General features: G+C 44.1%; 1 protein-coding gene across 3 annotated transcripts in view; it reads right to left on the bottom strand.

The window, feature by feature from the left end:
* GOLGA1 (golgin A1) overlaps positions 1 to 11,288 on the bottom strand; it is a 205,792-nt gene extending 194,504 nt beyond the window's left edge. For all 3 annotated transcript variants that reach the window (XM_082262615.1, XM_082262617.1, XM_082262616.1), the window contains exon 1: positions 11,132 to 11,288. In XM_082262615.1, the coding sequence (XP_082118741.1) occupies positions 11,132 to 11,266 (135 nt within the window). In that variant the 5' untranslated portion in view covers positions 11,267 to 11,288. The remainder of the gene's footprint in view (positions 1 to 11,131) is intronic.
* Between the last annotated feature and the right edge of the window lie 1,692 nt (positions 11,289 to 12,980).

The following is a 12,980-nucleotide window of genomic DNA, read 5'->3' as shown; positions in this document are numbered from 1 at the left end:
GATTTTGTAAGTTTGCCCACTTACAAAGAAATTAAGAATCTATGATTTTTTTTTATCATAGGTGTATTTTAACCACTTAAGCCTCGGAGGCCTTTTTTGCGATTCGGTCGTGCGACGCTGTACCTAAATGAAATTGACGTCTTTTTTTTCCCACAAACAGAGCTTTCTTTTGGTGGTATTTGATCACCTGTGCAATTTTTATTTTTCGTGCTATAAACAAAAAAAGAGCGTCAATTTTGAAAAAATAACAATATTTTTCAAATTTTTTATATGAAATTCCCCCCAAAAAAATGTAAAAATCAAATTTTTAACATTTTAGGCCAATTTGTTTTCTGCTACATATTTTTGGTAAAAAAAAAATAAAAAATCGCAATAAGCGTATTCTGATTAGTTTGCGCAAAAGTTATTGTGTTTACTAACTAAGGAAAAGATTTGTCATTTTTATTGTTTTTTTTTTTTTTAACGAGTAATGGCGGCGATCTGCGATTTCTTTTGCGGGACTGCAACATTGCGGCGGACAGATCGGACCACTGACTGACATTTGACACTTTTGGGGGGTACCAGTGCTATAAATAGGCACGGTTACTGTAAAAATGACACTGGCAGGGAAGGGGTTAACTTTATTAGTGATCAAGGGGTTAAGTGTGTCCCTAGGGACGTGATTGTAACTGTAAAGGGGCGTAGCTTGTGATGTAACCACAGAGACATACGATCCTACATAGCAGGATCTTATGATCTCTTCAGTTACATCAGGGAGAATGACAGGCGGCTTGGTTTACATCAGCCGCCTGCCTTTCTCCCTCTCCAGCGGGAGATCGCGAGTGGCCGGCGGACATCGGAGCCGCCGGTCACACGCGCGGGGATGCAGGGGACCGAGGGGGGCGGAAGCTCGCCCCCTGCAGGCTACTGGGCGAGTGACGTAGTACTACGTCGCTTTGCCTAGGAGGGGCTGACTGCCGCAGTAAATATACTGTGGGCGGTCGGCAAGTGGTTAAATAATAGAGACAGAATATCAACCAAAAATCCAGAAAAGACACATGATAAAAATGTAATAAATGGAGTTGAAGTTCAGTGATAAAAATAAGTATTTGATCCCCAAGCAAAACATGACTTAGTACTTGGCGGAGAAAACCTTGTTGTCAAGCACAGTTAAGATGTTTTCTGTAGTTAGTGACCAGGTTTGCACACATCTCAGGAGGGATTTTGGTCCACTCTTTTTTACAGGTCTTTTCTAAATCCTTAAGGTTTCTTGGCTGTCACTTGGCAACTCGAAGGTTCAGCTCCCTCTATACATTTTCCATAGGATTAAGGTCTGGAAACTGGCTAGGCCACTCCATGACCTGAATGTGCTTCTTCTTAAGCCACTCCTTTGTTGCCTTGGTGGTATGTTTTGGGTCATTGTTATGCTGAAAGACCCATCCATGAACCATCTTCTGGCTGAAGGAAGAAGGTTTTCATCCAAGATTTTACAACACATGGACCCATCCATTGGCCCCTCAATGCGGCAAAGTTGGTCTGTGCTTTTAGCAGAGAAACCCCCAAAGCATGATGTTTCCACCTCCATGCTTGACTGTAGGGATGGTGTTCTTAGGGTCATAGTCATCATTTTTCTTTCTCTAAACACGGCGAGTCCCCCTCCTCAAGAAGGCACATGTACAGTCAATGCCAATGAACATCTAAATGATTCAGCGATGGATTGGGAGAAAGTGCTGTGGTTAGAGGAGACCAAAATTGTGCTCTTTCCCATTAATTTGTGTTTGGAGGAAGAAAAATGCTGACTTTACATTGTACAATCTCTGTATAATTTCCTTTAGATCTATCAGAACTATGGAATAAGAGAACCCACCTATCTATTCACACTGTACCCAATCAGGCCGGCCCTTACACTAAATAGTTGATGGTAGATGTAGAACACAAAAATATAGAAAAGATGGGGCTTTGCGGGCCAGTGGGAGGAGAAGGATCAACAGCGACACAAAATTGACTAAAATATAGATTTATTATACATATTAAAACAATGCATAGGAATGGTTACCCATGTCTAACATAACTAAAAATGACAAACATATAGAATCCAAATACCCTTGCAATTCCTTATATATATTTATATTTCTATTTACAGTAGCCAGTTAGGCCGTGAATTTGGATATGAATACATATACGCTTTTCTACTGAAGCTTCAGAATTATTGCTGTTATCCTGGGAATTTACACAATATTATACCAACATTGATCTTGGACTATTTTCATCATCCTTCTTGCATTCTGCTCTGCCTGCCATCACTTGAGTCGCATCGGGTCAGTACAAAGTTATTGATGTTAATCATAGTTTGAAAATACTATTATATGATTATTAGTATATATGCACACATAATATTTTTTATGTTTTTTGTATACTAATTATTACAAATTTGTAGAAATATCGGTCTGTTCTGGTCTCTCTGGCCCTGAGGAAGCCTCGTGCAAAACGCGTCGGCTTGCTGGGGACCCTTAGACCGTGCTCCACCTGAGACCCTTACGTCATCTACTGATACAAGTTATCAGCACTCCCTTGTTGGGAAGTATTTCTACAATGCGATTCTATATGTTTGTCGGTTTTAGTTATGTTAGACATGGGTAACCATTCCTATGAATGGTTTTAATATGTATAATAAAACTATATTTTAGTACATAGGAGGGAGTGGATGGAGACACTCAGCTGTCTAGTCTCACACTTCCGCATGTGGTTTTGGACGTTTTGAAATGTTTTTAGCTCTTTACACATAGGGCAGACCATTAACTTGAATAGGCTGCCCTACATGCAACAACTGACAGTGCTTTTTAGTGCATTTGCAGTGCGTTTCTAAACGCAAGGCAAAACATATATTATCTGTGCAGTTTGCAGTGTGTTTGAAAACGCACAGATGTGAATGGAGCCTCATTGTTCTTGTGTAAACAAACCAATTTTACTTTCAGACCCCACTCACAGTTAGCGAAATGGGAGTGCGCATTTGTTATGTGTTTTTAACATAATACATAGGGCAGCACTGCATGTAGCAAAGTAGCTCATGGGACATTTTGGCGTGTTGCGGATTTGTACTGTGCATTTTGCTGTGTTTTTTGCTCATTGTTTCACGTGTTTGGGTGCCATTAATTAAAGGTAGTGAAAGTGCGACTAATTTTAGGTTGTATAAAGGTGGCCATACACTATACAATCTGATTGTACAATTTCCTTCAGATTTACCAAAGCTATGGAATAGGAGGACCCACCTATCTATGCATTCACCCTGTATCTAAACAGGCAGGCCCGTGTACTACATCAGGGGTGTTCAACTCCCAGCCCGGGTAAGTTTAGCATGCGGCCTAGGCCCATCTGGAGAAACGCTGGGGATGTTGTGCAAACATAGAAGCTGTGGCAGCCTACATTAACAAGCCAGTCAAATACACGCATGGAGGGATGCCAAGATATCATGCAAACTTTGTTGATGGGTGCAGGGCGGGTGCTAATGAGGTCAGCTGGTAAAGCGCTTCCTGTGTCCAACTGGCTCATGTCCCAAATCTACATATCAGGGGGTCTCTGAAGCTTTCTATGGAACACAGCAAGGGCTAAGGTAAGGCCTTGTTCTGAAAATCAAAGAAAGCTTTTATTTTTTTTATAACTGAGGTATATTAATGGTATATTGGTATTGGTGAACTTAGCCTTTAAAACAAGTGAAGTGAAAACAGACAGGTAAACATGTGAAAATGAGAAAAATGAGCAAAGAGGCCCACGTGCTGGGTGGTAATATAAAAAACAAACCCCAAAAACAGCATTCCCTATTCACCCAAACTGAATTTGTATAGCCCAGACAATGAAGAAAGCAGTTGATTACTTGGTAACTTCTTCCAGGTTAGCACTTGAAAGAGAGGCTCTGTTTACCTAAAGCAGGAGGCCCATCCACAAGAGCATAGTCACCTCCGCTTTAACAGGTGAACTCCAGGTTTGGTTTACCTTTAAATAGTTTGTATGAAGCCGGTTTAAACAATGTTCTTCACTAATACATATTCTCGCAGGGAGCTCTGTAAAAACTTTATGTAGCTGCATTAGTTTTCTTTTTTTTTAGACTTTTTTCCCCATCTGCTTTCACCTGGTGATCTGGCCAGTAAAATTCTCATCAGGGTGCCAACACTCTTGATGAAGAAGCAAAGGGAGACCAGGACAGCAGAATTGTCAATCTGGGGGGGGGGAGGGGAGTGTTAGATGGACTGCCAGATTTAGCCACTCTAACATATTAAAGCCAAACTCCAGCTAACACGTTTTAGGGCCGGTTCACACTATTGTGAGTGCGGCGATCGCATGTAATTCGGAGCGCACTGCTCCTTCATTACATGCGATCGGATGTGCAGTGCGAATTCAGCCATACACTTTGTATGGCTGAAATTCGCACTGCACCCGCACAAAAGACGCACAGGACCCTTTTTTTCCAGCCGCATCAGGATCGGATCGCACAGTGGTTCACTGTCAGATCGCACTGAGATATGCGATCAAACTGGGGGTGTCGTTAACATTTAATTGACACCCCCTGCGTATCGCATATGGCAGTGTGAACTGCCAGATGTGCGTTTGCGATGCGGGAACAGGCTGCGAATTCGCAGCCTTCCCACATCGCACAAGTGTGACCCGGGACTTAAGCAGTTACAGCAACTATTTTTATTTTGGGATAAAGGTTTTACATAAACAAATACAAACTGATCATTGTAAGCACTGTTTGCCTGTGCTTGTCTAACTGCTACATCTACAGGACAGCTTAGTCTAGTCTGTTGAAAAACAGACTTACTGGCTGGATCAAAAGGTGAATATAAAAAAAAAAAGCCTAAAGAAAAATTAACGCAGCCACCACATCTAAGAATTAGTAAGCTGCAATTTAATAAAGGTTTGCTTTTGGGTTTAGTACCACCTTAGGAAGGAACCAAACACATAACAGGGTGGGATCCCCGCTGTCCAGGAAGATTCTGGAAATTGAGTTTCCATGTAACTGTTTTGCCCAACCATCTTCCAGGACAGCACATGAGAGGACAAGCAAGAAATAACCTAATAGGGCAGGGTTCTGCTTACCAGATCTATTTCCCAAGACTTGGTTCTCACTGAAGAGTGGGGCAATCTGGGTTTATCAAACCACTGAATTAAAATTAGAACAGGTGGCAGCTCTATAGAGCTGTAAAGGCAACATACTAGCTCTCTGTCCATGCCAAGGCCAAAGAACTTTGTAAGGACCACTGGAGGGGGCTACTTTAAAAATATATACAGTATTCCTCTTTATAAAAACTTTTCTGATCCACCTGAGTATGGTGTTCTTAGACACCTTATAAACTCACGGGGGTCCTGTGAATAATGCCAAAAGGCTATAGATGGAAAAAACATCAAATTTGATTTCTTAAAGCTGAAATGTGGGATAACTAAATATCTACAGTGAGGGGAAAAAAGTATTTGATCCCCTGTTGATCTTGTATGTTTGTCCACTGACAAAGAAATGATCATTCTATATTTTTAATGGTAGGTTTATTTTAACAGTGACAGACAGAATAACAACAAATATATCCATAAAAACGCATTTCAAAACAGTTATAAAATGATTTGCATTTTAATGAGTGAAATAATTTATTCCCCTATCAATCAGGAAGATTTCTGGCTCCCAGGTGTCAAGCTGAGATTAGGAGCACTCTCTTTCTTTTCTTTACCTGTAAAAAAAGACACCTGTCCACAGAAGCAATCAGATTCCAATCTCTCCACCATGGGCAAGACCAAAGAGCTGTCCAGCGATGTCTGGGCCAAGATTGCAGACCTACACAAGGCTGGAATGGGCTACAAGACCATTGCCAAGCAGCTTGGTGAGAGAGTGAGAACAATTGGTGGGATTATTCGTAAATGGAAGAAACACAAAATAACGGTCGATCTTTTTCGGTCTGAGGCTCCATGCAAGGTCTCACCTCGGAAAGTTTCAATGATCGTGAGAACATTGAGAAATCAGCCCAGAATCACAAGGGAGAATCTTGCCAATGACCTCAAGGCAGCTGGGACCATCTTGGGTGAGAACCTTCTTCCCCCAGCCAGGGCACTGAAAGGGTCATGGAGGGGGTCTTCCAGCATGACAATGACCCAAAACACAAGACCGAGGGCAACAAAGGAGTGGTTTAAGAAGCAGCACATTAAGGTCCTGGGAGTGGCCTAACCTTAAAGCGGAGTAACCCCCTGACATGCCACATTTGGCATGTCATTTTTTTTTTTGGGGGGGGGGAGCGGGTACCTAGTTTTGAGAGGTACCCGCTGCCACTTTTGCTCGGAGTGCCGCAGCGCCCTGAGCGGAAGTTCTCCTCTCTCCCTCCCTCTCTGCAATCTTCTGGGACATGTCAGAGGTCCCCGAAGATTGCAGGCCAATCACGACGCATAGCGCAACTCGCGCATGCGCAGTGCGTACCTGGCTGTGAAGCCGCAAACTGTCACAGCCGGGTGCCCACATCAGTGATGCCGGCGCCGCAGAGCAGAGAGGGAGAAGACGGCACATCGCTGGACCGTGGGACAGGTGAGTGTGCGGTTAGGCTGGAACTCTGCTTTAATCACATAAAAAATATGAGGAGGGAGCTGAAGGTTCGGGTTTCCAAACATCAGCCTCAAAATCTTAATGAATTGGAGAGGAGCTGCAAAGAGGAGTGGGACAAAGTCCCTCCTGAGATGTGCAAACCTGGTGGCCAATTACAAGAAACATCTGACCTCTGTGATTGCCAACAAGGGTTTTGCCACCGAGTACTAAGTCATGTTTTGCGAAGGGGTGAAATACAAATTTCACTCACAATCCAAATCAATGTATAACTTTTTTTTGAAATGCGTTTTTCTGGATTTATTTTTTTTTATTCGGTTTCTCACTGTTAAAACAAACCTACCATTAAATCTATAGACTGATCATTTAGTTGTCAGTGGGCAAAAGTACAAAAATCAGCAGGGGACCAAATACTTTTTTCCCCTCACTGTAAATACAAGTCATGTGCAATCTTCTTTAAATCTTTGTGCCTTTTGTGTATTTCTTACAGATCTGTGCAATAATCCAGTGCTTCCTAATCCAGAAAAACGTATGTATAAGACAGCACTGGACTTATATGGAGTCTGGTATCCCTGGAGGTGATCGGTGACACGGTGCTCTTCAAAGGGATCCTGTGGGTAGATAAGGGTGAATGGATAGGTAGTCCATTCTAATGGGGACTCGGCTGTTGCCTCGCTGGTGGCGATATGAAAATCGCACAGCAGGACGAGTATAAACAGGATGAGGCGCGTTCGATATGCAGGGATGTTCAATCTTTTTATACAACGTATTTATTGAAGTTCACATGGTACATAAAGAGCCAATGCGTTTCGGGGGAAAAGCCTCCCCTTCATCAGGGCTGAGGTGGTGGATGAATTATCAACTGGCCTGGAACTGAAGAGGAGTTGTTGCCGGATCTCTTCTGAGGCTGCGGCCAATGGAAAAGTCCATTCACTGCTGCTCTCTCCCCTTCTGCTAGGTAACTGCTCTTGTCTCCTGGGCACCTCCCACAGCTGTACACAGGCTACATACAACACAGTGATGATGTCACAGCTACTTTTTTCAAGATAATATCTGGGTTTGCAAAGGCATTTGGTATAAAGTGGATTTTTGTGGCTACTGAAAAATAAATTTAAAATGAGTGTTTTAGTAACTGGACTTCAGATTTAGGATAAATATGGTTCTACATTGAGTTAAAGAATACGTTTACCTTTGGGAACCTGTTACACCCTTTTTTAGGGTGGAACATGTCACATGTTCGTGCTCCTGGAGCGGTTCCCCTTCCTCCCTGTGTTGAGGGCATGTGGCCTGGTTTGATTCAGGGAGGGGGGGGGTGCTCACTTGCCCCCCCCCCCTTTCCTGACCTGATCAGCCAGGCTGCATGTTTGGATAAGGGTGGAATGCGGCACCGTTTTCCTTTATTTTAGTGTGGGGTTTCCCTTAAAATCTGTACCAGACTTGAAGGACACAGTATGGATGGGGGGGGGGGGGGGGGGGGGCCTTTTTTTCCTGAATTTTTAACTACTGGCATGCTTTTGTTTACATTTCAGCTGTCAGCGGGGAATCCAGCCCTGGTAATTGGTAATCAGCAAGTACTTAAGATAAAGTATCGGTACTCATACTTAACCACTTGCCGACCGTATACTGTATATATACACGTCGGCAGGGTGGCTCTCCCAGGCAAAACCACGTACCGGTACGTCATTTGCCTGGGAGGAGCTAGGGGGCCGCACCCGATCGTCAGCAGGGAAGCCGGTGCGTGTGTCAGGTGGCTCCGATTGCCGCCTGACACTCTCGATCTCTCCCCGCTAAGAGAAAAGGACGGACGGCTGATGTAAACACAGCCGTCCGTCCTTCTGCCTGCAATGATCACAGAGGTCATGTGATCCTGCTATATAGGATCCCATGTCTATGTGATCATTTCAAAAGCCCAACCTCCCCCACAGTTAGAATCACTCCCCTAGGCTTACATTTAACCCCTTGATCTCCAACAGTATTAACCCCTTCCCTGCCAGTGCATTATTACAGTAACAGTGCATATTTTTAGCACTGATTACTGTTGTAATGTCACTGGTACCCCCAAAAGTGTCAAAAATGTCAGTTAGGGGTATGATCTGTCCGCGCAATGTCCCAGTCCCGCAAAAAAAAAAAAAAAATTGCAGATCGCCGACATTACTAGTAAAAAAAAAAAAAAAAAAAAAAAAATAAAAATGACATAAATCTTTCCCGTGTTAGTAGACGCAATAACTTTTGCGCAAACCAATCAAAATACGCTTATTGCAATTTTTTTTTTACCAAAAATATGTAGCAGAAAACAAATTGGCCTAAAATGTTAAAAAATTTTGATTTTTAAATTTTATTTTTTGGGAAATTTTTTGTTTATAGCGCAAAAAATAAAAATCGCACAGGTGATCAAATACTACCAAAAGAAAGCTCTATTTGTGGGAAAAAAAGAACGTCAATTTTATTTGGGTACAGCGTCGCACGACCGTGCAATTGTCCGTTAAATTCACACAGTGCCAAATCACAAAATAGGTCCTGGTCATTAAAGAGGAAGTAAACCCTCCTCGGACACTTTTACCTATAGGTAAGCCTATGATAAGGCTTGCCTATAGGTACTGTAAATATCTCCTAAACATGTACCGTTTAGGAGATATTTACCTTACATGCAGCCAGTGACGTCACTGGCGCATGCGCTCTGAAGGAACGGCCGCTGGTGCCGTTTCTTCAGAGCCCCGTGCCGTGACTGTCGGCTCCCGCGCGCGTGTGCGGGCGTGACGTCACCGCGGCTCCGGCCAATCAGATGGCCGGATGCCGCGAACCCGGAAGACGGGCGACTGGACATGTCGCCCGTCATACAGGTAAGCGGATGGCACGACTGGGGCTCGTTCTAAGGTAAGTATTGCATAATGAGCTAGTATGCGATGCACACTAGCTCATTATGTGTTTCTCTTACAGGTTACCAAAAAAAATAAATTCAATGTAAGTTCAATGTAATCTTAAAACCACTCACAAAGATAAGAACAATCTCTGCATGAACACGGTGTGCCAGATAAACTCCTCCAGCTCGCTATCAGGAAACTCAGAGCCAACGCTGTCAGAGGTAACCACAAGGTGGATTTGGCAGAGGCTCATAACCTTTTTATGGATGCAGGCCTTTATGGTGGAGTTTTTGTCAGGGTTTTGGTGTTGGGTCAATTATATCAAACTTCTATGACAGGACGTAGTGGTTAGCACTTTCACCCAGCAGCAAAAGGGTCGCTGGTTCGAATCCCAACCACGACATTACCTGCCTGGAGTTTGCATGTTCTCCCTGTGCCTGCGTGGGTTTCCTCCGGGCACTCCAGTTTTCTACACTCCAAAGACACGCTGGCAGGTTAATTGGATCCTGTCTAAATTGGCCCTACTATGTATGTATGAATGTGAGTTAGGGACCTTAGATTGTAAGCTCCTTGAGGGCAGGGACTGATGTGAAGAATGTACAATGTATATGTAAAGCTCTGAATAAATTGAAAGTGCTATATAAGTACCTGAAATAAATAAAAATAAAATTGTTTATTTCACATCTACAAGCATGGAGAAGGTTATCCCTGCCAAATTTTTTTTAAAAAAATACACAGAACAAAGAGCCCCAGCAAGGAGCGGTCCTTACTCCTTGATACCAGGGAAAAAACGGAACTGCCTATTGCAGATAGGGGGGGGGGGGTTGCTTTTTTTTTCTGCCTAGTGTCCTACTCCTGAAGGTGGTGCTATAACCCAATGGTCAGAGGTCAAGATCTCCTTTGTGTCCTTCATGAATGTAAGAGAAAAGGTGAATCCAGCAGCAAAAAAACACTGAGAACAGTGCAACTCGATTAACAATCACCTACTGGTGAACAAAGCCAACCTTCTACTGACTGAACATAAGCTTTAGACAACAGATGCTCCTGGCTGAAGCCATGTTGCTGCTAATAAGAGTCCCCTAACATCCAGGCATGGAGGTGCCGCTATACACTGCCAGATCTGGATGGGACATCTAACCCAGACATGACGTCCAGAGGTCGACCAATGCCATAAATGATGCCAGCATGCGAAAGCCACTAGAATCAGAAAAAACATCAGATGCCAACCTCTGGCCACTGACGCTCATCTGATTGCCACCTGATAGTCCCCTAAATACAAAAAAAAAAAAGTGTGCCAAGTCACCTGGTGGTGCTGAACAGCCGAATCCTAACTCTACCTTGGCATGCAACAGGGGCAACAACAGAGACCAATGCTGGGCTTGATAATTGTCGCTGTAAAGCAGCGGGGCATGATCTTGGAAAAGTCATGTTCTGCCTGAAAGAGGTGATCCCTCCAGTTAAATCTCCAGACAGGCAGCAGCTAATCTGAATCCATGGGGGGGGCACTGATCCAATGGCCAGCTGGCCAAAAAGGAAAAAGTGTAGTCCTGGACTGTAAGAAACCCAAAACTAAACTGAGAGGGACACGGGGAATGGAAGGAGTTTTTCATTTGTCTGTATTTCCTGCAGAACAAATCTTCTCTTGAGTGGCAGACGCAAGAGGACTGTGGAAATTTCCACTGCAAACAAAAAGAAGTAAACACAATGTTTGACTTACAAAGTCATCCCCAGAGTCGGCTCCAGCAGATGTGATCGACTCTTTACTGACAGAACGAGGGATACGGGCAGCACCGCCAGGCCGTGGAGTGATTGCTGCCTCCTCTGCAATCTTTCTTTTAAGCTTGGTGAACATGGCCCCTCCTTTCTAGCTGGTGCCTGGAGATCGCAGATCAAAAACTCTCAGTTTGTGCTACTAATTCGGCGGGGTGTGCATCGCAATACGCAGGACTTCAGACCAAAGCGTACAGGCTTCGCTCCATTCTGCATCTGCAAAGAAAAATACATAGATTAAAAAGGAATGAAACAAAATTAGCACTGCAACTGACTGATAAAAGAGCTCTACCTATGAGTGAGAAACGCAAAGAAATATTTGTTTACACCTAAAGTGATTGTAATGTCTCCTTTTTTCTGGGTTAAAAAAAAACAAACATGTTATACTTACCTGCTCTGTGCATTGGTTTTGCACAGAGTCGCCCAGGTCCTCCTCAGTGCTCCTGGCCCCTCCCTCCTGCCAAGTGCCCCCACAGCAAGTAGCCGAACGGAGCCGCAGCTCCCTGGGTCCATTCAGACATGGAGCTACAGCACGGCCCCCTCTCCCTCATGATTGGCTCCCTGAATTTGAATGACAGCAGTGGGAGCTAATGGCGTTATGCTACCATCTCAGCCAATCAGGAGGGAGTCTTGGGCAGCCGAGACAATCCTGCAACATTCCTGAATAGAGATGGGCTCAGGTATTGGGGGGGGGGCTAAATGGGGCCACTGCACACAGAGGGCTTTTTTTTATCTCAATGCATAGAATGCATTAACCACTTTGCCGCTGCTCACTAGAGCTCTACTGCGGCAAAGTGGCTCTTGTAGGTCTGACGACGTAGACTTACGTTGGTAGACACACCCCCTTCTCGGCTCCCACTGTATTCAGTCACAGCGGGAGTCGGGCCAGGGGAGGAGCAGCAGCGATCGCCGCTGCTCTTCCCCGATCGTCTGGGAATCGAGTGTGGAGATCCGCACACTTGTGTAAACGAAGCGGGCGGATCTAAGTGACAGGCAGGGTCAGATTGCAGGATTCAGCATAGCTGGACATCCGATCTGTCCCTGTGTCACTCAGTCACCTCCCCCCCCCCCACACGTCAGTAAGCACCAGGCATACATTAACCCCTCCCTCTCCAATAAAAATTAACCCCTTCACTGCCAGTGTCATTTTTACAGTAACAGTGCATATGTATAGCACTGATTACTGTAGTAATGTCACTGGTACCCCCAAAAGTGTCAAAAATGTCAGTCAAGGGTCCGACCTGTCGCACTGTGTCAGTAATAGGCCCGGTCTTAAAGTGGTTAAAGAACGCTGCAGAGTAGTTTTCTATAAATTAGTAATGTAAAGTTTAAACCGGCACTGGCATATTATTCCATGTATACCTTTTTTTTTTTTTTTTCTCCCTAACTTTTATGGGTATAGAAATGGTGCGTGAAGAGGTAGGGGAACATTTTTAGCTAAATAATGAAGGAGACCAAAGAAGTGAAGGAAACTAGGTAAAGGAGGGTAGAGAAGAAGAAAAGGGGAGGGGGGAAACAAAAGGCTAATGGAGATGGAGGGTAAAAGAGGAGCGGGTGGAAACGTTCGAATAGTGGATTCAGAGCAAGAGGACATATCACCAATTCTCAAACTAGTGGTTGTAAAGTCAGAAGGTTTTATTATCTTAACCACTTTACCACCGGAGGATTTTGCTGTCTTACATCCAGGCCACTTTTTGGGATTCGGCACTGTGCGACTTTAACTGACAATTGTGCGGTCGTGCGACGCTGTACCCAAACAAAATTTATGTCCTTTTTTCCCCACAAACAGAGCTTTC

Source organism: Pelophylax lessonae, assembly GCF_965119305.1.
Source record: "Pelophylax lessonae genome assembly, chromosome: 7".
NCBI classification, from domain to species: Eukaryota; Metazoa; Chordata; class Amphibia; order Anura; family Ranidae; genus Pelophylax; species Pelophylax lessonae.
Note: the sequence above shows the minus strand (reverse complement) of the source record. Positions and strands in the feature narration are given on the sequence as shown.